Source organism: Carcharodon carcharias, chromosome 8 (genome assembly GCF_017639515.1).
Source record: "Carcharodon carcharias isolate sCarCar2 chromosome 8, sCarCar2.pri, whole genome shotgun sequence".
Taxonomy (NCBI): Eukaryota; Metazoa; Chordata; class Chondrichthyes; order Lamniformes; family Lamnidae; genus Carcharodon; species Carcharodon carcharias.
The window spans coordinates 158,595,088-158,620,105 of record NC_054474.1 but is presented as its reverse complement, the minus strand read 5'-3'; the positions used below and the strand labels follow the sequence as shown (position 1 = coordinate 158,620,105).

The window sequence follows — 25,018 nt, the reverse complement described above, 5'->3', positions numbered from 1 at the left end:
ATGCAAGATGAAAAGCTTTGGCAACATGTCTCTCTTTCAGCAATATTTAATTTCCGTACTACCAAGTGACTGATTTTCTTAAAACCTGAATTCATGGAAAATTTAATCTCAAAAACTATCAACTGATAAACTGCTGGCACAATAGTGATGAAAGTGATGAAGCTTGAAAAGAAGTTAAAAGGTTTGTCTACATTCATTTAGTGTCAGTCTCTCTGGGACACAAAATTATCTAACGGAATAGGTAGGTACATCTAAATAAGGATACTTAAACTAAAAAAAGAGAGCACTTTTTAAAATAAAGTCATGCAGTGTGGAGGACTTGTTTCTAAGGGTCACCGTGATATTGTGGCCTGATGCTGCACCACAAGACTAGAAATATTCTAGGTAGAATCATCACTGCTAAATTTACCTCCTGCTTAGTGTTCACCTAACGGTGCTGTGGGTATACCTATACCATATGAACTGCAGTGGTTTAAGGAGGTGGCTTACCACCACTTTCTCATGGGCAATTCGGGACGGATAATAAATACTGGCCTAGCCAGTGATGGAACAAATGAAAAGAAGCTTTCCTCCTTGTCACGTGCATAAGATGTTCAATAGGAAGGAGTGCTGTCTAAAAAAAATTCAGAGAAATTTTGTAAATCATGTGTTGTCGGCCATGGCCTAGTGGGTAACTCTTTCACCTCTGCAGCCCTCTGACTCAGGTCCAAGCTCCATGCCAGAGAGACTAGAGCACAAAATTCAAGATGACAGTCCAGTGCAGTACTGAGGGAGTGGTGCACTGTCAGAAGTATCATGTTTCAGATGAAACCTTAAACTGAGGTCTCATCTATCTGTTCTCATGGCTGTAAAAGATCCCATGGCATTAGTTAGAAGAGCAGGAGTGCTATCCCCAGTGCCTTAGCCAATATTTACCTCTCAATCAACATCTCAAAAAACTGATTATCTGGGCATTAGCGCATTGCTGTTTATGGGATCTTGCTGTGCACAAATTGGCTGCCAGGTTTCCTGCGTTATGACAGTGACGACACTTCAATACTTAATTGGCTATAAAGCGCTCAGGTTGTGAAAAGCACTATAAAATACAAGCCTTTTTCTTTAAAATAAACTGGGAAGATTTTGAAATGGCAGCACATAGCACACAAGGTTTTGTCTTAGTGACATTTCTTGAAATTTACCAGAGGGACTCCTTTTGGAGAGCTACTTGAGGAGTGACACCAAGCTCTGTGCCACCAAATACTAGTATAAGATGTTGTACCATTGTTTCTCCACTTACCCTTTTCCCATGTACAGAGAAGACCTTGAATAGCCAGCTACACCAGATTGCTTTCAAGTATCTCCTAGCTCTGCTATATGAGTGGGATTAAGAGAAGTCAGAGAGTAAATTTTCCAGTTGGGGAAGGAGGGTGGCAAAGGAAGGATCAAAAGGCAGAGAAATCTGTACATTTATAATGTTTCTTTTAAAAAGCCCCTGAAACGCAGCTCTATTTAATCATTTTCACCTCTGCTGTGCTGAGCTTTGTGAAGATGCAGCAGCATCTGTGTTATGAAGGGCAACTGGGATATGCTTTTGGCAGATGAACCTCTGTCTGCGGACTACTTGTGTGCACTGCAGGTCTGCAGTTTTCCTTGCTATCTCTTCACAATGCTGCAGTTCTGCTTGAGCAGGACGAGTTTTGTTTTTGGCAGACCTGAAACCAGACTGTAAAAGGTCACTTGAATTTAGGTTTTTGGGCGTTGATTCCCTGGACTTCATGTAAATGCTTTTAACTATATTGTATACCCTATGATTTAGGATAGCTTGGTAAACATTAAAAAGTATCACTGTAGTGGTCTGTCCTGTTGATCTAATTGATCTCCTATTGATTTTCATCCTTGAACTGGAATCTTACCTGGTATATTATGATGAACTAATCAACAATTTGAGCACTGCAGTAATGATTCTACATTGAATCCAGATAGCAAGCTGTTTTCTTTAAACTATATAGGTTTTACTTATCTGTGCATTTCTTTATGTTCTGTAGTTTTGGGGATCTATTTTCCCTCTCAGGTTAATTTTTGAATAGTACTATTTCCACAACATTAAGGCTGACTTATTTCAGTTCTAAAGTGGATATTCTGAAAGGTGATGAGGTAGTCAAGGGCACAACCTGTACTGGTTTGTAGCACTCATCACAGTAACAGATATTTGCAGTGGGCTGCATTTAAAGTGAGTTTCAGGACCTTATGCCAGGATGGCAAATTGAAGAGGAACCTATCTTGGGGAGGGGTGGAGAGACAAGAATGGAGGTATGAGAGCTGCCCTTTGTTACTGCCCATTAACTGAAGAGAGAACTTGCTGTTCATGGTAACTGCAGGTGTGCTTGAATTGGATATCCAAAGCTCAAACATAGAATTCTAAGGCTTAAAAGGGCTGGTAGGGGGATGACAAAACAAAGCAATTGTGAGAATAGCTGAACAGAAAAAGAGAGCACTTTTTCCAAAACATGGAAGGGCCCCCTCCGACGATGCTCAGTGACATTTTGGTGTGGTGCTGAGTCACAAGACTATAAACATCCAAAGTTGAATTCATGGTCAATGCTGAATTCACTTTGTGCTTGGCATTCTCTCCTCTTTATCATCTGCCTAAGACATTCTGCAGGAGGAGTTCAGTAGCTTGTTGAATTGGAAATCTTGGCCAGACCAGTGGCTGGATTAGTGTTTAGCCTCAGAGCCTCTGATCTATGAAGCGTATACCACCCAGGGTTCTCACTCATGAATGCTTTCTAGTGATCCCACCTGGAAAGAACACATTTGTGAGTGTCTCATGAAGTCTTGATCAGGCTTGGCAATAGTTCCCCTCTGGTTATATACTTTACAGGTATTTCTGTCCGAGCTCACACATGCAGAATGCCCACTTGAGTGAAGTATCCAAGAGCTACTGTTAACCTAGGGGACAATACCCATTATTTCTTAAATAAAAACAAAAAAACTGCGGATGCTGGAAATCCAAAACAAAAACAGAATTACCTGGAAAAACTCAGCAGGTCTGGCAGCATTGGCGGAGAAGAAAAGAGTTGACGTTTCGAGTCCTCATGACCCTTCGACAGAACTTGAGTGAAGAGGTGCTTCTACACCAACTAAAGCTCAGTATTTTGTTAAGAAAAATAACATTTTCCCATGAAATATTTGCAGTTTTCCATTTGCCTGGTGCACAGGACTCCATTTGATGCCAGAGCTGCTCATACCTACCCTGATTACCAGTTTAGCTCAAACAAGTCTAAAGGTAGTTCCTAGCTTATGAGGTCTTTATCTTTATGCAAATTAATTTGGATCACAGGTTTCCTGTAATTCACTCAAGTTCTGTCGAAGGGTCATGAGGACTCGAAATGTCAACCCCATTATTTCTTGATGGTTTATTTGAATCTACAGTGGTACAGAAGTTGTATGTTCTTTTATTTTGCAGGGTGACTACAACTGGAATCATGGAAGGAATGAAAAAAGTTAACCAAACATCGAATGGCCCCGCAGAGCAGAGAGGAGAACAGGACAGAGTGGCATGATGGGCCACCAACAGAGACACGAGTGTAACTTGAGTGCTCTTCCTTCTTCATTCTGTATGGAATATGCACAGAAAACACTTGATTCAGGGCTCAAAGAGGTGCTTCTACACCAACTAAAGCTCAGTATTTTGTTAAGAAAAATAACATTTTCCCATGAAATATTTGCAGTTTTCCATTTGCCTGGTGCACAGGACTCCATTTGATGCCAGAGCTGCTCATACCCACCCTGATTACCAGTTTAGCTCAAACAAGTCTAAAGGTAGTTCCTAGCTTATGAGGTCTTTATCTTTATTTATGCAAATTAATTTGGGTCACAGGTTTCCTGTAATTCACAGCGAACTGGTACTTCTTCTGTCAGTATATTGATATAAGCTTCCTTCATTGAACTGTGCACATTTTAAGGCTGAAGACAAGCCTCTGTCATAACTCTGTGGCCATAAATGCAAACTCCAGGCTGCAGAACACTTTAGTTCCCCAACTGAAGTTGTGATCAATTGAATTTTTCTGAACCAGACTTAATGTACAGAGCGGGTTACAGTAACAAAGCAGGTCGTTGTTTGCATGAGGAGGGGGGATGAGTAGTGCAACTCAGATCAAACACGAACTGAAATCAAATCTGAGGGGCAAGAGTGCAACTTGAGTTTGCTTGTCATCTCAGGTAAAAGTAGGGCATGTTCAGCCAAGAACCATTGAATGGAAACTATATTTTTTGTTTAATTTTGTACTCCACCAAATGGCACAGAGTAATTTTAAAATTAGAATTATTAACTGATTCATGACTAAAGATACAAATTGTCACTTGCACAGCAGTTCCTGGATTCAGGATGTAATTGATGGGCTCCCCAGTGTCTCTTTGCTCTTGTCTCGTGTGTAATTGAGCCAAACACACCAGGATTTAATCCTTGGTCTGAACTTAGTTTGCTGATTTCAGCAGGCCAGCAGTTGTTAATCTGGTCTCAGCAGCCCTAGGCTGGGGAGGAAGGGAGGGGAAATCACCCAGGGTTGCCACTCTTCAATGTTGTCCAATTATGACTCCTTGTGTAAAGTGTGTGTGGATTTCAGATGAAGAATGGTTACTTGTGCAAAGTACCAGTGGCAACCAGCATGTGATACTTGGTCCCCAGTATAAATGGACACTGTCAAAATAAGAGAAAATTTATTAAGAAAGCCAGTATTACAGTTGAATCTAATATTTCTAACTGTGCAGAGTAGTCAGACAGCAGTGAATGATTTAAATTAATACTTAAAATTAGATGATCTAAACTGATTAGATTTTTAAATTAAATTTTACGCTACTTTCTTCTGAAAATTGAATTTAAAATCAGGCAGAATTTACTGCAGTTTGTGACTCAGATCCTCCACTCCTTCAGCTTCTGGTACTTGGCTGCTATGTTGGTGTATCTGTACAGCTCTTGGATTGCTAAGTAGTGTGTAGGAGTAACATCGTGAGGCTGAATTGTCAGAAATACGCTGTGTGGAGCAGTGAGAGCTCATTACATTACATTAGAAAGTCTAACGTACAAGGCACACTACCCTTAAAAGCTTTATCACACAAATACTGCAATCCACGTGTGTTACAAGCTGCAAACCCGGAGGATGGAAGTGAAATGTTTCTTTACAAACCAATTACTGTCTTGCCCTTTTTATGTTTTATTTCCACCTTTTTTTTCTTAAATATATAGTTCTGCCTTTTTCCTGCGGATTTGGAATTTGGTCAGACAACTTGCTGACATCCGTCTTGATAGAAGGACTGCCCACTGCTGTGCACTATGATTTGCTCAGTCTCCCTTCTTACCTCTCCTTCCCCTTTTGAGGTTGCACCAATTTGTCCTTGGTGTGGAACATCCCAGGATGATGCAGCTGTTATCAGAAATGTGCTTCCTATGGCAGAGGGAACGAGGCACAGCACTACTTAGTACCACTCTTTGCTGCAGCATGTTGGTACGGTGACACATTGAGCCTATAAATTTCTCTTGTTCAATGGGGGTTTTAGATACAGAATTCTTACAGATTTATATTCCTATGAAAGGCAGGGTAGCAGGGTACTAGTCTTAATTGGAAGTGTGTATTCTACAAAATAACTACCCATCCCAAAATAATCTTCCTGGACCCTCTCTTTCACTGATCACTGCACAATGTACCCATGAAATAACAGGCAGTCATTTTCCAAAATTTGACATCCAGTTGTCTGTAGTACTTTAAAGTGAGAAAATGGGGTAGTTATTATATTGTTTTAGATCATGGAAAAGCATGATTAGGGAAGGGGCTTCAAGGGCCTGGTAGGGAAAAGAGGCAGCAGATCTTCTTGTTTTGAACTCTCTTCTATGTGTGCACTTCTTGATCCCCGATTTGTTTGTGTGTGTGAATTTCTTTGATTTAGTCACTTTTAAGTATGCAGTGCAGTAGTGTAGGACATTAGTGCATTACAGTAACTCACTGTGCGACAATTTGATGCTCTTTTCCATTAGAACTGGATTTGGTGAGGATGTGAATGAAACTGAATAGGACCAATGCAAAGCATGATGATATATATTTCACAAAAGAACCTGAACCTTATTTAATGCTAGCATTAGTTTACTGAAGCAAATTTTTGGATTTTTAAGTAAAGTTTAAGAATGCTGCATACAGGAACAAAATGGTTTCTCAGACCCAAAGGTGGGATCTCTATGGTACCGTGAGTAAGCACACTACCTGGTGTGGAACTGAGCCAAATGAGCAATCTTTAGGTGAGATCAGACAATGAAGTCTAAGCTTCAATCACAATCAGTGCCATATTAGTTGATCTCAGATGGTATATTATAAGTGCTATAATTGATTTCCGTTGTCCCAAATTAGGGAGGAAGACAAATCAGCTGAGGCTTCTGAAGGAGTCTGCGTGTGCGTTTGTGACTGTTAACCTCAGATCATAGCCAGGAAACCAAGCGCATAGCCGCTCCCACCCATCATTGGTTAATAGTTAATTACTGTGTTCACGTGAAGTTTGACTACCTGAGTGAGTTACTGGAGGGCGACAGGTACCTACAGCATGATTTGAGACCTTCAGAGAAGTGGGGAGCACATGGAAGGAGCATGAATCAAATGAAAATCATACCAGCTGCTAACACAGAGCTAATAGGTCGTTAGACCCTTTGCCTGATATTGGTTTCAGTAATTTCGTAAAGCAAATAATTGTTGCATTGCAATCATGTCCATTTGTAAGTATACTTGTAGAGCATGGATAACAGATTACTCTGATTTTCCTTTCCAGGGATTAGTAACATGAGTATCGATGTGCTATTAGTAAATCATGTAAACTTTTACTATTAATATTTAACTTCAAAGTGTTTTGATCATTCTTTGTTGAGTTTTAGATGTGTTGTAATGCTCCATCACCTTTTGATGAAGGTCTCTCTAATCTTAACATTTTAGATTAATTTCTTTCACGTGTTCACCTACATAATTTGTTGAATTAATTGTGAATGAATAACTTTGAGAAGTTTCTCAGAGACAGAGTAAAGCACTATGCTAGTTACTTCTGTTGGTTTATAGAAAATTCTGACTTTATCTGATTTTTAAAATATAAGTAAATAGTAATTTCATGCCGTACCTTAGATAAACTCCCTGAAAACTAGTGAATAAAAGTATCACCCAGTGTTGCACTAAATCCCAGGGTCAACACCCCAGTCAGTGCTGTGTTTGTTGATCTAAGTTAGGGATATATGGTTGGCCCAGGTACTCCTGTGTTAAGAGGTGAAAAATCAACCAGTGTTCCTCCTGATAAGGGAATGTTCTTTTCTCGTATTGACACTAGGTGAAACTAAGATCATGATTGGCTGTGATTTACCTGATTGTCAAAACTGTCTCATGCTGATGTATGCATAGTATCAGGTCACTTGTACAGGGTACCAGAAGGCAGCTGATCCCTGTGAAACCATACACCAGCATGAGCTTGAACCCTCAGAAAGACAGGTGAGAAAATTGAGAGGAAAATCTTTTAAATATGCTACATGGTGAATGCCCTTCCTGGTCACAATTATGAAAAAAAAACTTGTTCAGAAAAATCACCAGTGTTGCCTAGCTTGTCAGTCATAGCAGCTATCACAGGGAAGGAGTCCAACTCCTCAGATGACTTGCAAATAGTAAGTAGACTAGTTGAGGGATTTGTCAAGCTTCATAAATCATCTGCTTCGTACTCGCAGTTTATGTCCTCTGAACTCAACCCTAAAATGTAAAGTGGGTTAGGCAGATGTCATCGGAGTGCATTACAAGATGATGATGAATGAAATGGTTCAGGCAGTGTCAGAAATTGCGATGGCGCTCCGAGACCCATGGTGGATGTGTTACTACGGTTGCATCGTCCATGTGTTTTCTCTGCATTTAATGGTTTTTCAGTTATTAGTGTTAGGAGAGAAGAACTTTCAATAGGACTAGAAAGAAAACTGAATTTGAAGTGAGCTCTCGCAGTCATCACGTGAGTCAAAGAGTTTGAACTTACAAACCAGAGCAAAGTCAAGAGCATGTAAGAAATTATTTTCCTACTATATCTTTAGTGCTTTGTCATTATTTTACAATAAGGAAGGTAGATGACTGATGAGTCTACTGCAGGCTTTTAGTGGCAAAGTGTTATTTTACAACTGCAGTGTTCCGAAAACAATTTAACAGCACAATCTGGCACTCCTTTTTTGCACATTATACTGTAGCAAGAATCTCAGGGACTGACCTTTTGTTGATTTCCCTGGCTATTCACTGAATATCACCATTGGTAATTGGTCACAAAGGATAATTTTTACAGCCTCAAAATTTCTGCCAGATCTCTTGTAAAACCTGATGGGATGGCGCAATCCTGGTGAGAGAGAATTTGCAGCACCTTTGTAAGTGTTCAGAACTGATGCTGCAAATAGGGTTTCTGTTTTTCTTATATCATTTCATTGCAAAATTGATTTGTTCCAAATTGCACAGTAGCAACTTAAAATCAGCATTCTTGTATGTAGCAAAGGGCAACCAAAGTAAGCTGATTCATTATGAACAGTGTCCTGAATTATGATTGATGCTGACCGTTTGGAGAGAGGACTTTACTTGTCAGGTGATGTTGACTAATTATTTTCTAGGATTGAGATTGGCGTTAAGATTGATTTAGTCATGCGCCCAAACTATCTAGTAGACAGATCCCAGCTTGATGCAGTAGAAATGATTGCAAATATCCAAACTAGGTGGCCTGTCAGTATAAGAAAATTTAGGTCAGTATTGATATTTTTACATTAGATATTCCTCATAGTAAAACTAAAATCTTATGTTTACAAAGTATATTAAAAACATGATCAATTTTATATTGCTGTGATGCCTCAATGGTTGTGGGAACACTCAATATCTAGGCACGCACATGAAGTATGGTCATCTGGATCAGCTATCAGAGAACTGTCTGAATCATTTCCCAATAAGACTCAATGTTTTGGAGTAAAGGAGAGGGAAAATTGAAGGAAATTGTGTGTAGAACATGAGTGTTGTACCAGATTTTTTTTTCTGTAAATTGATTCCAGTATTGGACCCCAGGAAAATTTTGAGGCAGGAATCTGGGTGGACTCTCAGTTTGAAAATCCCGAACCTAAGGTGAGTCACAGTGCCATTTTAATTTGAGCACAGCAGGACTTAGAGCAAGGAAAACAAGTGTGGTAAGAGTTGGAGAGACACAGTGATGTTGATATCCAATAGCGCAGGGTAGCAAAAGGGATCTAAGTATGTCTGAGCAATGAGGAAATTTGATCAGTGGATGTAGGGGTGCGAATGTTACAGCATTAATTAATGCCAGATCTGTAGGTGGTCAGAGACAAGTTACAAGAGAAGGTGGGTTTCTGCATTGAAAACACTAATGGATTGAAAAGAAAATGATCAGGAATATGAAATATGTTACTTGTTTTATCTTTGCTTCCCCAAATAAATCAATCTTTTGATTCAATACACTTTAGATATTTTCTTTAGAAACCTATTTAAAAGAAATGTAGCAGCATATTAACACTTTTGATACCTTGGGGCATTCTGTTTGTAAGGACTTACTACATATAATGGAATATAGGAGACTGTTCAGGAACTCCATTAGATAGACTTGATTGTAATTAATTATTGTTAATTGTGCCTGTAGAAATCTCTGTTGGTGTTAGAATGCTGTGGCATAGTGTAACTTCATTTTGTGGTATTCTTTGATAGCCTTGTGAAACCCATATTATGTGCAAGTATTCAGCAATCTATTATACAGAGCCTCAGACCTGAACAGTGTCTGAATCACAGCTGCAGCACCATAGCAGAGCTGAATGGTTCCTAATTGAGGCCCAGAGACATGGCGCAGCTGGTCTGCTGAGGACATGGGTGAGGGGAAGTTAAGCTGTTAATAGCCTTTAAACTATTATAGATATTATGTGTTTTAAGAGAAAGATGGTACACATCAACATGGAAATGCTGCTCAATATTGCATGGATGCAGCACATAGTGCACTGTGTTTTGGGAGAATTATTAGAAATGCAGAAGTAACCGTATATTTTAATCCCTCCCCACCTGAGCCCACATTGTGCCACATATGGCAAATCAGAAGCGAGAGCCACAGTTGAATTTGTGGAGCTGTATAGACTGCTTTCATTACCATGTCCAATTTGCATTTCCTATTTGAAGTAACCAGAGTGAAATATCTATTAAATTGGTATAAATACATAAGGCAATCCACCACCTTGCTACTCCCACTTGAAAAGAAAATGATCAGGAATATGAAATATGTTACTTGTTTTATCTTTGCTTCCCCAAATAAATCAATCTTTTGATTCAATACACTTTAGATATTTTCTTTAGAAACCTATTTAAAAGAAATGTAAAAAGTCCTGTTGGTTTATAATTAAGAGTTTATGTCACTTAGCATGAAGTCTCCTACTTCAAACACACATGAAGTTAACAGAAGTGAAATGAAGCACAAATGCCATTCACATTTTAAACAAGGTGTGAATTTAACCAGGCTGTGAGCAGAACTATTATCAATATCAATAACTCACTTATTTTTGTCAGAAATATCTCTTGTCATTGTTTGTTGGAAAAGACAACAGAATTTTGTGGAATATTTTTTAGTTTGCTGCTTGTAGTTCATCTCATTCTTAGTTTCTACCTCAGCACCAGGTGGTCTGCCCATTGTAAATTTTATTCAAAAATCATATTTGATTAGAAATGGGACCCTCCCATACATGAAAATCTAGTATAGTATAATGCTGGCCTCACTGCAGTGCTACTGTTGTTTGACCAAAAACTCCGGTTCATCCCTGAGGACAGATTTTGGAATGTAGGACAAGGCCTGGCCTAGCTGCACTTGTAATATTTTAAAGGAAAAAGAAAGTTTCCAAATGTGGTAATAGGTAAATCTAGCTTTCGTAAAGATGGCGTCTGATCCTGCTGACAACAACATTTTCCTCTTCTCCCCGCGCCCCCCCCCCCCCCCCCCCCCCCCCCCCCCACAATCCATTGAAAACACTGCTTAAGAAGAAAAATGGTACAATGTTCCACACATCCTTATTAAAAATCTCTCCTTCTGCCATGCAGTTAAAACAAGCAGCCTTTAGGATTAAAGCAGATGAATCGATTGCCATCCCCAGCTCCACTTCAGAAATGCTGATTCTTATGTTGACATCATCAGCAAGATCAAATCCATTCTCTCCCACATAGTGCTGTGCCACTATCTGGAACAATCTCTGTCTCCAGAAAATAAGCAGCAAATCTGTACCAGCTCCAAATTACAGAGTTGTGGTTCTCCACTGATAGATTTGCCTACTTGCTGAGCTCCTAATTTTATCCAGCTGCCCAATGAAAGGGGTTACAAACATTTCTCCAGAGAGATAGCAGGGAAACTTAAGGATGACTAAAATATTGTAACGGCAGGGCTTGGCTGAGGAGGATGATTGATGGAACAGATTTGGCCCGAAAGCCTACAGGGAAGTACATTTAAAAATGCCTGGAAGGGGACATATACGAAAGAGGGAGAGAATGCTGATTCATTTTTCAGGTTTTAACTGAAGCATCTCTAATACCTGGAAACTTAATCGCTGGCATTTTTTTTGCCTTTCAGCACATTTAAGTTCAGACCAAGTGAAGGGAAGACTGCCTTTAGAACAAGTATATAGTGACAATTACAGAGCCTGAGGGCTTTGCTTAACTGCACACCCATGGGATGTCCAATAAGTTTCCTGTTAATGACGTGAATGTGTATAATTATCAGTAATACAATTTTTCATGTAAATATCTGTTTCTACAAATTAAGCTGATGCTGCAATATATCTGTACTCAAGAACCTGCTTTTTAAAACTGACAGGCCATGAAGATGATCATTAATTTATAGACAGTGAGAACTATAAACAACAAAATGTTGATATTTTTATGTGGGCACATGTTTACAAGTTACTTTCTCTTCCCTTCCAACTTCCCCCGAAAAAGACTGGCTCAGGCTGAGGGGGCAGATTGGTAACAGACTTGAATTTCTCTTTCTGTTGATGCAACACTGAACCAGGTGCAAGGTAAATGTGTACAAGTAGTCTGCACATGGCTCTGGCTTTATCATTTCCTCCTATGGGAACTACTAGGCCACTGCTCAGAGAATCCTGACCGATTAACAAAAATGAAGGCAAAGTAAATGCATGTTAATGAAAACTTAGAACAATTCAGGTAATATGACTTAGACCCTTTGTGCACCAGCAGAATTTGAGCTTGATTTTTTCAGTTGCTGCTTTCCCACAGCCTTGTTCATTTTAAGGCCCAGTACCAATCCAGCCCCACACTAGAGGCTGACACACAGTCATCCTCTTGGAACTGCAACACAGGAGATGAGCAATTGCTTCACTGTAATGAATCTTCAGACGAACAAAAGTAACTGATTTGCAGCAGCATCCCTTTGTCAGATCACAATGTGGGTTGTGTTCAAACTGTGGCTTGTTTTACTTTTATGGTTTGAATTTGATCATTTTGACTTCGAGCTGTTTCATAAATTTAACTCTCTACATGTTGAGCTTTCAAACGTGCTGTTAAAAATTTTGGCTAAATTGGGATTGAAGGAGTAGATTGCCTGCGATATCAAAGTTCAAAACATGCAACAGTTTTCCTTATCAGTATCTCATGATCTTGGCTTGGCTCATCTGGAGTAAACAGTAGCTGAGTGATTCCTCACTGGGGAGCATAGGATGAGACCATGGCAGATCATCCACTTCCCCAGGCCACGCGGATACACAACCTATTGTCTGTAGAATAACAATTAAATCGGAGGCAAAAACAAAAATACCTGGAAAAACTCAGCAGGTCTGACAGCATTTGCGGAAAGGAATACAGTTAATGTTTCGAGTCCGTATGACGCTTCAACAGAACTGTTCTGTTGAAGCGTTATACGGACTCGAAACATTAACTGTGTTCCTCTCCGCAAATGCTGTCAGACCTGCTGAGTTTTTCCAGGTGTTTTTGTTTTGGATTTCCAGCATCTGCAGTTTTTTGCTTTCAATTAAATTGGAGGTCTGGAACAGATAACCTGCTGATCTCTTCACAGCGGAATGGTATGGGGAATGGGGCTATGCACTACTTTTGTTTTTAAACAAATGCTTTGTAGATATTTAATATTCTGAACACACTGTTCACTCAGAATTAATGTGACGTGATGGTGAAATTCCACTTGTGGGATAGTGCTTTTTGTTCTTAAGCATGTAAAAAATGTAGCATTCTTGCCTGTCACAGTTCTGGGCCGTCTCTACTATCAATTTAAAAAACAATGCAATAAGGGCACTTGAATCATTGCGCAGATTGGAGTGTATGTGTATAACACTTGCTGTCCTTTTCAATGAGGATACTCAGTCACTTGGCGTTTTGAGATCAAACTGGCTTGACCTAATGGGCTGGTGTTTGTAAGGGATTTCAATAATCATGAGTGTTTTTAACTTATAAGTCTGATTTGCCAGAAAATAGAAAAGTCAATGAAATGTCCTTGGAGTGATCTGTATTTCTAGGTTGTGCTAATAAATGTGAATGATTTGACAACTTTTGGAAATTGTTGCGTTGCATCTTTTGTAAATGGTCCTTATGAGAAAAAGATCCTAAACCATGGACATTGCCCTCGTGATTAAAGACATCAAGTAGCTCAATTGGTAAATGCAATGCCACGTAGACTTGTAGATCCATCTGTGCTAAATTTGCAGATCTCAGGGTGGCAGTAGAAGATTGCACAATGGACCTCATTATTCCTGAGCTTTGAGAACCTAAATAAACAAGATTCCTGCTCCTGATTGCTATTCAGATACTTATTCTACTAATGTTTGAATGTTGGCTTAGGGCAGGTTTTAGCTCAGCCGTGATGAATCCATGGTTGAACAACACACCAAAACTGGCCACTTGGGTGAAGTTTTGAAGAGCTGCTGGTACTCCCGGAATACTACCCAAGAACTTACACTTCTAATGTTGCAAAACATCTGAAGGCATTTCACTTTGGATTTGGGCTTGAGTAAGAGGAGAATTAAGGAAAGTGAGTGAAGAAAAAATTACAGGAATATGTTTTAAGGAGGCCTTTGAAGATGGGGAGGGATGAGCAAGATGGCGGTGCTTGAAGTGATTGGAAGATGGCAGAAGGCTTTGCCATTGGTGGTTGAGGTGGGGAGAAAGGAATACTCTTCAAAAAGTCGGATTTCAAAGCAGAGACGTGGCTGGAGGAGATAGCTGGAAGCAAAGAGTTGGAGGGGTTTTCCTGTGAGATTAGAGATAAAGTTAAGTTGAGACATAACAAAGACATGACTAAAGATTTCAGAGGCAGTAGGGGTGAAAATGGAACAGGCACCAGGAATATTTTTGAGCTGAAAGCAGGTGATCTAGATGTTAGGCTTGAAGCTGAACTCAGTCTAGCAGGACATTGTAGTTGTGTGCTATTGGTTTCAGTTTTAGCGGGGATCCAGGAAGATGGAGGTGCAAAGTCTCTGGCAAGACCTAACAGGCCGGTTTTGCATTACTGATATTGAACTACAGAAAGTTGTGTTTCATCCATGACTTCAGGTGGAATAAGTAGTCAGACTGCATTTTGACAGCTTCAAGATCAAGGGTAGTGATGGCAAGGTAAATCTGGGGATCATTAGCGTACATAGGAAAGCATTCTTTGGCTCTTCACAGTACAGTACCTTATGTAATGCACCTCCATGTCATTGTCACCAATAAATGGATAATATCTTACTCGTGACAGTAAATCACAGCATTTCTTTCTTGAGTTAGATGCACATATTATGGGTATTGTAACCACTATAAGAAAGTCTTCACCCCGCTGTCAAGAGCTGCTATTCTTCCTACTCGCTCCTGTGTTAAAGTATAGTTAGGGTAGGGGTAAACTGACCTTGAGTTATGTAAGGTCTTCGACCTGCAGTGCAAACTCGGTTTCCCTATCCACAGATGCTGCTTGAGCTGCTGAGTATTTCCAGCATTTTCCGTTCTACGTCTTCAGTTCTGAACTTCAGCTGATTAGTATTGTGGATAGAGAGGGGAGGCAATGGCGTCGTGGCATTGTTGCTGGACCAGTAATCCAGAGACCTGGATTTGAATACCGTCACGACAGATAGTTCAATAAAAATCTGGAATTAAAAGTTTAATGATGACCATGAAACCATTGTTGTTTGTTGTGAAAACCCATATGGTTCACTAATGTCCCTTGGAAGGAAATCTGCTGTCCTTACCTGGTCTGACCTACATGTGACTCCAGACTCTCAGTAATGTGGTTGACTCTTAAGTGCCCTCTGAACAAGGGCAATAAATACTTGCCTTGCCAGTGATACCTACATCCTATGAATTAATTTAAAAAAAAGATACCAGGACAGCAATTATTAAGGGTTGGACAGCCTGTCGTACATAAGCTGTGAAAGGTTGGAGCTCAGATGAAGTGATAGCTACACATATAGAAACTTATTAACATCAGGTGTTCTTGTTTTTCACTTCATTGCAATCCTCAGGTTTAATCTGTTTTATGCAAGGGTAGAGTGGTATTCACTTTTAATGGTCTTGACCTAAATTTAATGTTCCTCCTTTGTTCTGTGTCAATGGCTTGACACATGTCCCAAGCAGATGGCTGTTGTCTGCCAATAGCACCTGACTGAATGGAACTTTGCCCAATCCATCTTCTAAGTACATGGTGCTGCATCTTGATATTGCTTAACTTTCAGATTTTTTACCTTGGCTTACTGCCTTGAACCTTAAATTAACACTGACATCCATCACTAAATCAAAGGCTGCCACATGGTGACTGGCCAACAAAGGCTGCATTTCTAAGTGACGATTTAGTTTATAAGCTATTTAAAACCTGATGACACGGGGAAGTGAATCAATCAATATCTGTGCATTTCCACAATAAAAGGTCAATGCAACAAAAACCGTTTTCATTTTCTTTTGTATTGTATGCAATCTTTCAATTAAATCAAATGTTATTCGTTGTATAGTAGCTATTCCTCTTGAGGACAAATGCAACGACAACCTCAAAGGGTAGTGTAGTGTTTATGTCACTGGACTGGCAAACCAGAGGTCTGGACTAAAAAGCTCAGAGTTTGAGAGTTCAAATCCCACCATGGCAGCTCCAGAATTTGAATTCAGTTTAAAAAAATCAGGAAATAAAAAATTATTGTCACCTAAAAGTGACCATGAAGCTGTCAGATTGTTGAGACTGGGAGGCATATGCAGCAGGTCAATATCACTGAAGAGGACTAGGAGGCATAAGCAGCAGGTCAGGATCACTATAAAGCAGACCAGGAGGAGTGTGAAGTGGGTCTGGATCACTGAAGCAGACCGGGAGGAGTGTGAAGTGGGTCAGGATCATTAAAGCAGACTGGAAGGAATGTACAGCAGGTCAGGATCACTGTGAAGAGGATTGGGAGGCATGTGCAGCAGGCCAGGGTATTTGTGAAGAGGACTAAGAGGTGTGTGCAGCAGGTCAGGATCACAGTGAAGCACACCAGGAGTGTGAAATGGGTCAACATCACTGTGAAGCAGACTAGGAGAAGTGTGAAGCAGGTCAAGATCACTATAAAGCAGACCAGGAGGAGTGTGACATGGGTCAAGGTCACTGTGAAGCAGACTAGGAGGAGTGTGCAGCAGGTCAGGATCACTATGAAGCAGACCAGGAGGAGTGTGACGTGGGTCAAGGTCACTGTGAAGCAGACCAGGAAGTGTGTGAAGTGGGTCTGGATCACTGCAACAGACCAGGAGGAGTGTGAAGTGGGTCAGGATCACTAAAGCAGAATGGAAGGAATGTACAGTAGGTCAGGATCACAGTGAAGCAGATTGGGAGGCATGTGCAACAGGTCAGGATCACTCTGAAGAGTATTGGGAGGCATGTGCAACAGATTAGGATCACTGTGAAACAGGCTGGGATCACTGAAGTAAGAAGGAGAAAAATAGTCAAACTGTGACATCACAGGAAGGCTATGAGTTGATTGGTGAGTATTGTAGCTCTGTTTTCCTTTCTCCATGTTGTATGTTGGTTGTGACTGGCAAAGGAATGGTTGCAGAGCCATAGATATGTCAGAATAATAACTGTGTATTGTGTGAACCTTGTCAGTGGGCACTCGGAATCAAGGATGACATCCGTCCGGCTTGGTGAAACTTCAGATAACTGAAGAGCCCAATTCTGGTCCACGTGTTCTTTTGCAGCGGGAGCATCTTGTTGCACAGGGGAGTGGAAATCACACCCCCAGATTGGCTTCCTTCTCCTTCCTCTGCCAACGCCGTTCTGCCTCGCTGTTGAGCTGCTGAGTCTTGAAGTGGCTTGCACCTTGATGGCATCTTTTCTGTCCCCCTCTCAGTTTGGGGTGAGCAGAGGGTGTCCTGAAGAGAACTGTTCAGTCACAGATGCAGCTGCCGAAAGGCACCCCTGTCCTGTCACAACTGCCTGTGTGCAGAATCTTGGCTGGGGGCCTCCAGGTATTACAGCCCTGCCCCTGTCGCTAATCCTGCATCACCACAAAGCTTTTTGCCTAACAGGCCTGCGTGTGGTGTAGTTTACCATGGGGACTCGTATACGCAGCCGGGTTCCACAAGGTCTTGGTGGTTGGTGGCCGGGTTCAGTGACATGGTGGACCACGACAACAGGGGCCATTTTCCCATTGCAGCCGCCTTCCACCTTTGCAGCCGGTGGGGCCACAGCCCTCCTCCACCTGCTCTGACGTTGAGGACTTCTTGGAATGTCCTTCGTCTGGAACCTCTTCCTCGACCTTGCCACCATGGGAGATCCTACCAGGAGCGTGAGCTCTGAACGGTATCGCTCTTGGGTTCATTGAACACACAAGCCTCTCCACCACGGCAGGATGATGATCTTCGGGAAAGTATGTGAACATAACTATTTACAGATATACAAGACCACAGGTGTTACTCAATCTAAGCCATGAGCTTTCACCTTCTAGAATCCTAGTCACGTGACTCTCAAATCACAATGTGGGCGATACTCTTTTAGCCCTGAACACCCTAGTACTACATCTGTCCCCCAAGTCTTTGTCCAAACCTATTTTACATTTATGTTTACATACTATCCCTTCTCCCCCTACAAGTCTCTGACTCCATGGGCAGAATTTAGCCTTTGGCTGGCGGGCGGGCCCCACCGGCTGGGCGGCGGGCGGGCAGCCGAATTCCACCACCAAAACAGGGCCCGCCACCATTTTGAGTGGGTGGGCCAATTAAGGCCTGCCCAGCGGCCTGCCTGACTGTGTGGGGGGTTGGGGGGGGGAGGGAATCCCCAGCTGTCAAAGTGCGCTCTTTCGTGCATGTGCATAAAATAGCGCACTGCTCCCTGAGGCAAAGTCCTGTCTCAGGGAGTTTAGTGAAAGATAAGTAAAGTCAAAAAATAGAGACATTTTAAAATTATTAGCATGTCCCCCTCATGTGACAATGTTGGGACATGTTGATAACAAACTCATGAGGCCGCTGGGGCTCCTGGCCTGCCCGCCAGCCTTAAGGTTGGCCGGGCAGGCCATTTAACTACCTTACTGAGCCTGTCAATGGCCTTAATTGGCCATTGACAGGTTGACCTGCGGACAGCTGATTTCGCTGTCCGCCCACCTTCCTTAAGATTTAAATGGACCGGGATGACTTTGGGGATTCCTCCCGACATCATCGCGCGTCATTTTCTTCTCGGCGAGCGGGCCAAGCCCCCAAATCGCCGAGGGGAAAATCCTGGCCCATAGGTTTAATCGGGCTGGAGGTTTCACAACTCTCTGTCTGATTGTGTCCTTGTGAGGCTTGGAAGATCAGTAATCTCCTTTTGGACTTCTTTGCTTTGACTTGGTTGGTTCTCTGTAAAAATTGCAGTATCTGGCGCATTGTCAGTTTGACTCTTAATATCTGGTTCTCCTAAATATGTAATGGAAGGTTCTCTTATCTGGATCTAGACTTGATCCTCTTTTTCCTCTCCTTGCTGTTATACCTCTCTCAAACCATTGGGCAGAATTTTTAGGTTAGCGAGTGGCGCGATTTCACTCTGGTTGGACAATTAACAGCCAGCCAGAGTGAAACGTGCGCTGAGAAGCTCAGCGCTGCCGGGGTGGGGGCAGGAAGAGGGCGGGTGCTGATGTCAGCACAAGCACGGGCAAAAGCTCCCTGAAGGCAGAGAGCTGAAACGCATTAAATAAAGTTTTTTTAAAGCAGAAAGAAAATGTGCAAGCATCACAATCGGTCACCTGAACATAAACATGCTGTCCGTAGATTTTTCTTTTTCTTTCATTTAATAACGGAAACCTCATCCTGCCCTTGGATGAGGTCTCAAGAAAAATGCAAAGGCCGCCTGGATGATTCGGCCATCTGCCAACCATAAGGTTGGACGGACCACAAAAAATCGGTAGACAGTTGTACCTTTAATTACCTTAATTGGCCTCTTAATTGTTGGTGGGCGTGCTTCTGACTTTTGCGCACGCCTGCCGACCGACATATCATGCACACCGGATGACGTCGGGACGCTTGCCCGATGGCATCTTGCACGATTTTGCATCTGATCAGGTCGAGCGCACGCCTGCTCACCGATCTAAAAATCCTGCCCATTGTTTCTCATGGTTCGATTTTGTGGGTTTATCCCTTTCTTTACGTTTACTATGTTCTCTATTCTTGTTTGTTGAGTTGACCCTGGTTCCTTTTGATGGTTTCTTCTGCCTCTCTCTATTTCTGGAAACGATGACTCCTTGTAACCTCTGGCTTGTGAAGTCTTGGGGAATCCTGGACTGCTGCTTCCAGAGATAATTGAGTAGGTAAGAGAGGAAGCTGTAAGGAAGGCACTTGATCATCTTCATCTTGCTTTCCTTCAAACTCCAGTAACCCCGGCGTAGCAGGAAGGTCAGTGTCCTCCAATACAGAAGAGGTGGACATTGCCTAGTTCTGTTCTGTCTCTGGTTCTGGACTTATTTGGCTGCTTGCATCCTGGACTACCACTTTTGGTGGATGGATAGGGGGTCACCACTGTTAAATGAATGTGATATTGTACCAGTGTGTTCTATAGCCTGAGTTTCATCTTCCACCTCAGCTAGCGCACGGAGTGATGAAGATCATGGTCGTACTCAGGTATTCGTTGGCCCTATTGGTTCATTACCACTTCAGTAAGAGCAAGTTTATTCTCCGTCCCTTAGACAATGATGGAAAAGGGCAGGATTATCAGCCTCAGTGAAGAGTGTCAAAAATTCTGCACTGAAGTCCCAATCAAGGTTATCAGAGCATTTGGATGGTTTGAAGGGCTCCGATTTGGTGTCATCGATGACTGTTCATTGATTCTTCTGGTGTCTTGATGAGATTGAGATTTACACAGGCATTTCTGCGCAGAAGAGAAAATTCCTGATTGCAAATAACATATAATGTTTCCAGCATCTGTTCCTGTATTGGAGTGTTGCTTGTAACATGCCTATGACTTGTAGTTTAATCCCTCATGGATTGTATAACTTGGATTTCAGTAGTCCTCAGCCATAGTTTTGCTGGGCACAATTCTTTATTGGACAAGATTGTTATAAATGCTCCTGTATCCAAATTGAAATTAGTGATGTGTCCATTGACACAAATGTTCACATTCAAGAATGTGTATCCTGGATCTTTGATCTTGCCTAGGAAACATTGTTGTTCCCCTTCTTGCTTGGGATGCCTCTATTTCGTTCATTGCCTTGTGCGCGAAGATTCTCTCGTTATCCTCTACGTATCTAGAGGTTTCAGTTATTTACGTTCTGCAGTCCTTGCAGGACACTGTTTGCATCTGTGGGGCTTTTTGGCACCACAGCGCTGGCATGGTTTAGTGCCATCTTGAACTTTTGTTCCATAAGGTGTTATTTTCCCTGGAGTATCTTTGACATTCTTTTGTTTAATTAGCTGTACCGTCATTGGGGATTTTTTGAACCATGGTTTGTCGTCCCCTGTTAGTATGGCTCTATTTTGCTGATGGACCTCTGATTGTCTGACTAACTGTATCGCTTTCTCCAAAGCTAAGTCTTCGTTGGATTACAGTAGGCCAGATAGGGCGTCATTGGTTATCCCGACTACGATGCACTCTCGCATCAGCTAATTTTAAGTTCACCATATTCGTAACCCTCAGCCAATCGATACAGGTCATTGATAAAGGCGCCTACTGGTTCACCAGGTTTCTGGACCCTTTTGTTAAACTTGCTTCTTTATAACACCTTGTTACTCTATAAATTAAAATAATTATCAAAGGCTTTTAAGACCTCTTTGAATTTGTCTGATGTTTCATTAATGCCTTGTCTTACTATCACATCATCATTAATTATGCCAATAAAGTACAATAATGTATTGACTTGTTCAGCCTCTGACTTATTGTTTAATCAGGAAGAAATTCTGAATCTTAAAAATCTCTTCTTCCATAGTTCATCTTAATTATTTCATGGCATGTCGGTGACAGTGACATTGCCCTTGAGAAGGAGGTGATGAGCTGCCTTCTTGAACCACTACAGTCCATGTGGTGTAGGTACATCCACAGTGCTGTTAGGGAGGGATTTCTAGGATTTTGATCTAGCAACAGTGAAGGAATGGTGATTTAGCTCCAAGTCAGGATGGTGTGTAGCTTGGAGGGCAATTTCCAGGTGGTGGTGTTCCCATGCATCTGCTGCCCTTGTCCTTCTAGGGGATAGATGTCGCAGGTTTGGAATGTGCTGTCGTAGGAGCCTTGGTGAGTTGCTGCAGTGCAACTTGCAGACGGTACACACTGCTGCCACTGTGCATTGGTGGTGGAGGGAGTGAATGTTGAAGGTGTGGGTGGGGTGTCAATCAAGTGGGCTATTTTGTCCTGGATGGTGTCGAACTTCTAGAGTGCTTTTAGACTCATCCAGGCAAGTGGAGAATATTCCATCATACTCCTGACTTGTGCCTTGATGGTGGACAGGTTATGGGGACTCGAGAGGTGTGTTACTCTCCACAGAATTCCCAGCCTCTGACCTGCTCTTGTAGCCACAGTATTTATAGAGCTAGTCCAGTTTAGTTTCTGGTCAATAGTAACCTCCAGGATGTTGATAATGGGGGATTCAGTGATGGTAATCCCATTGAATGTCAAGGGGCGATGGTTAAATTCTCTTGCTGGAGATGATCATTGCCTGGAACTTGTGTGGTGTAAATGTTACTTGCCACTTATCAGCCCAAGACTTAATGCTGTCCAGGTCTTGTGACATATGGGCACAGCCTGCTTCAGTGTCTGAGGAGTCGTAAATGGTGATGAACATTGTGCAATCATCAGCGATCATTCCCACTTCTGACGTTATAACAGAGCGAAGGTCATTGCTGAAATAGCTGAGGATGTTTGACACTAAGATACTACCCTAAGGAAATCCTACAGTGATATCAACCAACCACAACCATCTTTGTGCTGAGTATTACTCCAACCAGTGGAGAGCTTTCCCCCGATTCCCATTGACTTCAGTTTTGCTAGGGCTCTTTGATGCCACACTCGGCCAAATGCTGCCTTGATGTCATAAGGAGTCACTCTCACCTTGTTAATTCGATGCCCAATTTCGCAATTCTGTGTTTGGTCTGGCCCTTCCATCCTCCCAGATTGGTCTGGCAAGGTGAATGTGGAATCCATAGCTATTTTAAGCTCTTAGGAGGTTTGCCATGATTTTTCAAATTTCTGTTGCAGTAATGGAGTTTTTCTGCACTAATCAGCCTTTCCATGATACATGCTTCGGTCACTGACACTTTTTGGTAATCGGTTAGGAACTCTGTGGAGTTTTTTAATAATCACTGGAAGTTACTATTAAGTTCTGTTCACTATTTTCCTCACATTGGGAATGGTGTTTGAGCAGCCGAGTTTTTTTTTCCATTGCTGCCATGCTGTCAACACATGTAATGGTGCCGACCTCAGACTCCGGCTGCAGGGTGTAGGCAAACCTGCACTTGCTAAAAATGTAATTTGCCCAGTGCTGCCTGCTTATTGAGCTGCTTATCTGAAGACTTGGAGCCGTTTTCAATGTATGCTCACCCTTCCTCGATCATTGCCTGGTTCTTTGACTCTGCTGCTGAATCAGAATTTTTCATGGATCACCACATGCTACGGTGTAGCCCTCAGTAAGACAAACAGTTGATTTTTTTTCTCTGCCTCTCAGCCTCTGTGACTTCCATGGAGTTCTTTTGGAACTCATACTGAAATCTTCAGTTTTGGCGCCTTTTTTCAGATCAGACTTGCAAACATTTTTAAAGTTGTTTTTTGGATCTTTTGGGGTCCTTCACAGCTATTTTTTTCCTGTTGTTTTTCAAAGATTTCGGCGTCCTTCACTGCTGCCACGTAAGATCCCACGTTTAGAATCATGTTGTACGTTGTTTGTGCCTGGCTAAGGAACAGTTGCAGAACCATAGATATGTCAGAATAATAACTGTTTATTGTGTGAACATAGCTATTTGCAGATAGACAAGACTACAGGTGTTACTCAGTCTAAACCATGAGCTTTCTCCTTCTAGACTCTTAGTCAAGTGACTCTCTTACAACATCATGTGGGTGGTACTGTTTCTCCAATCCCACACATTAACCCTTTCAGCCCTGAGCACCCTAATACTACATTTCTAAATTAGGAAGTTAATCTAAGGAACTGGCAATTAAAAATTTCAATTTTTTTGATAATAAGGGTTAAGTAAAGCACTTCAATTAACCACCCTATATTTAAGTAACAACAGAAGAAGAGAAGTGAGTCTTTATTTTTTAAGTAGTAAATTTTGCCAGCTGGCACATGCACAGAAACCCCCAAGATCATAAAAAGAACACACTGCGCGTGTGCCACCTTTTGGGGCTGGCACGTGTACAGAAACCGTTGGACCCCGATCTCCGTTTTAAAAACAAAGTTTTCTCTTTCCTTTTCTGAGGTTCATCACAATATTAATGACCTAGGACTTGGTGTACAGGGCACAATTTAAAAATTTGCGGATGACACAAAACTTTGAATTATAATTGTGAACCGGGGGAGGATAGTGTAGATCTTCAAATGGACGTAGACAGGTTGGTAGAATGGGCAGACAAGTGGCAGACAAAATTTAATGCAGAGAATTATGAAGTGATTAAATTTTCTAGGATAAACACAGTGAGACAATATAAAATAAAGGGTACAATTCAGAAGGGGGTGCAGGAGCAGAGGGACCTGGTTATAAGTGCACATAAATCATTCAAGGTGGCAGGACAGGTTGAGAAAGTGGCTAATAAAACATATGGCATCCTGCATAGAGTACAAAAGCCAGGAAGTTATGTTAAACTTGCATCAAACACTAGTTTAGCCTCAACTGGAGTATTGTGTTCAGTCCTGGGCACCACACTTTAGGAAGGATGTGAAGGCAGTAGAGAGGGTGCAGAAAAGATTAATGAAAATGATTCCAGGGATGAAGTACTTCACTTAAGTAGAAAGACTGGAGAAGTTGGGACAGTTCTCCTTAGAGAAGAGAAGATTGAGAGGAGATTTGATAGAGGTATTCAAAATCTTAAGGGAACTGGACAGGGTAAATATGGAAAAAGTGCTTCCATTGGTGGAAGGATTGAGGAGAGGACACAGATGTAAGGTAATTGGCAAAAGAAACAATTGCAACATGAGGAAAACCTTTTTCATGAAGCGAGTGGTTAGGGCCTGGAATGCACTGCCTGAGAGTGGGTGGAGGTAGGGTCAATTGAGGAATTCAAGAGGGAATTGGATCTTTATTTGAAAAGGAAAAATTCGCAGGGCTATGAAGAAAAGATAGGAGAGTGGCATTAGGTAAATTGTTCCTTCGGAGGGTCAGTACAGACACACAGGACCAAATAGTGGCCTCCTGTGCTGTAACCATTCTATAATTCTAATACAGGAGGAAAGAAAAGGTATCATACCAACTCGAGATGTCCTGCAGAAGTGCTGGGACTGGTTATCTGACCAGCTGACCTAGAGGTCTTTGCTGAAAGGTCACAACTGAAATCTAAAGGCAAGAAAAACAAATGTGAAACAAAAACTGAACTAGATGGCAGCCTGATCCATTTTTTTTCAACCCTGGAGCTTAGGTTC

At 41.7% G+C, this 25,018-nt stretch overlaps 1 protein-coding gene across 5 annotated transcripts in view; it reads left to right on the top strand.

Moving 5' to 3' along the window:
* The window catches only part of gpr107 (G protein-coupled receptor 107), a 143,625-nt gene that overhangs the window by 107,966 nt on the left and 10,641 nt on the right, over positions 1-25,018 (top strand). The window contains exon 18 of one of the 5 annotated variants that reach the window (XR_005943722.1): positions 3,446-3,640. The exons of 1 other annotated variant lie outside the window; for it this stretch is intronic. Coding sequence is in view for 2 of the 4 variants with exons in the window: in XM_041193146.1 (XP_041049080.1) it covers positions 3,446-3,542 (97 nt within the window). In the remaining 2 variants the exon portion in view is untranslated. Of the gene's footprint in view, positions 1-3,445; positions 3,695-25,018 lie in introns of those variants that run through there. 3 more of the 5 variants (XR_005943723.1, XM_041193146.1, XM_041193145.1) reach the window with 3 other exon arrangements.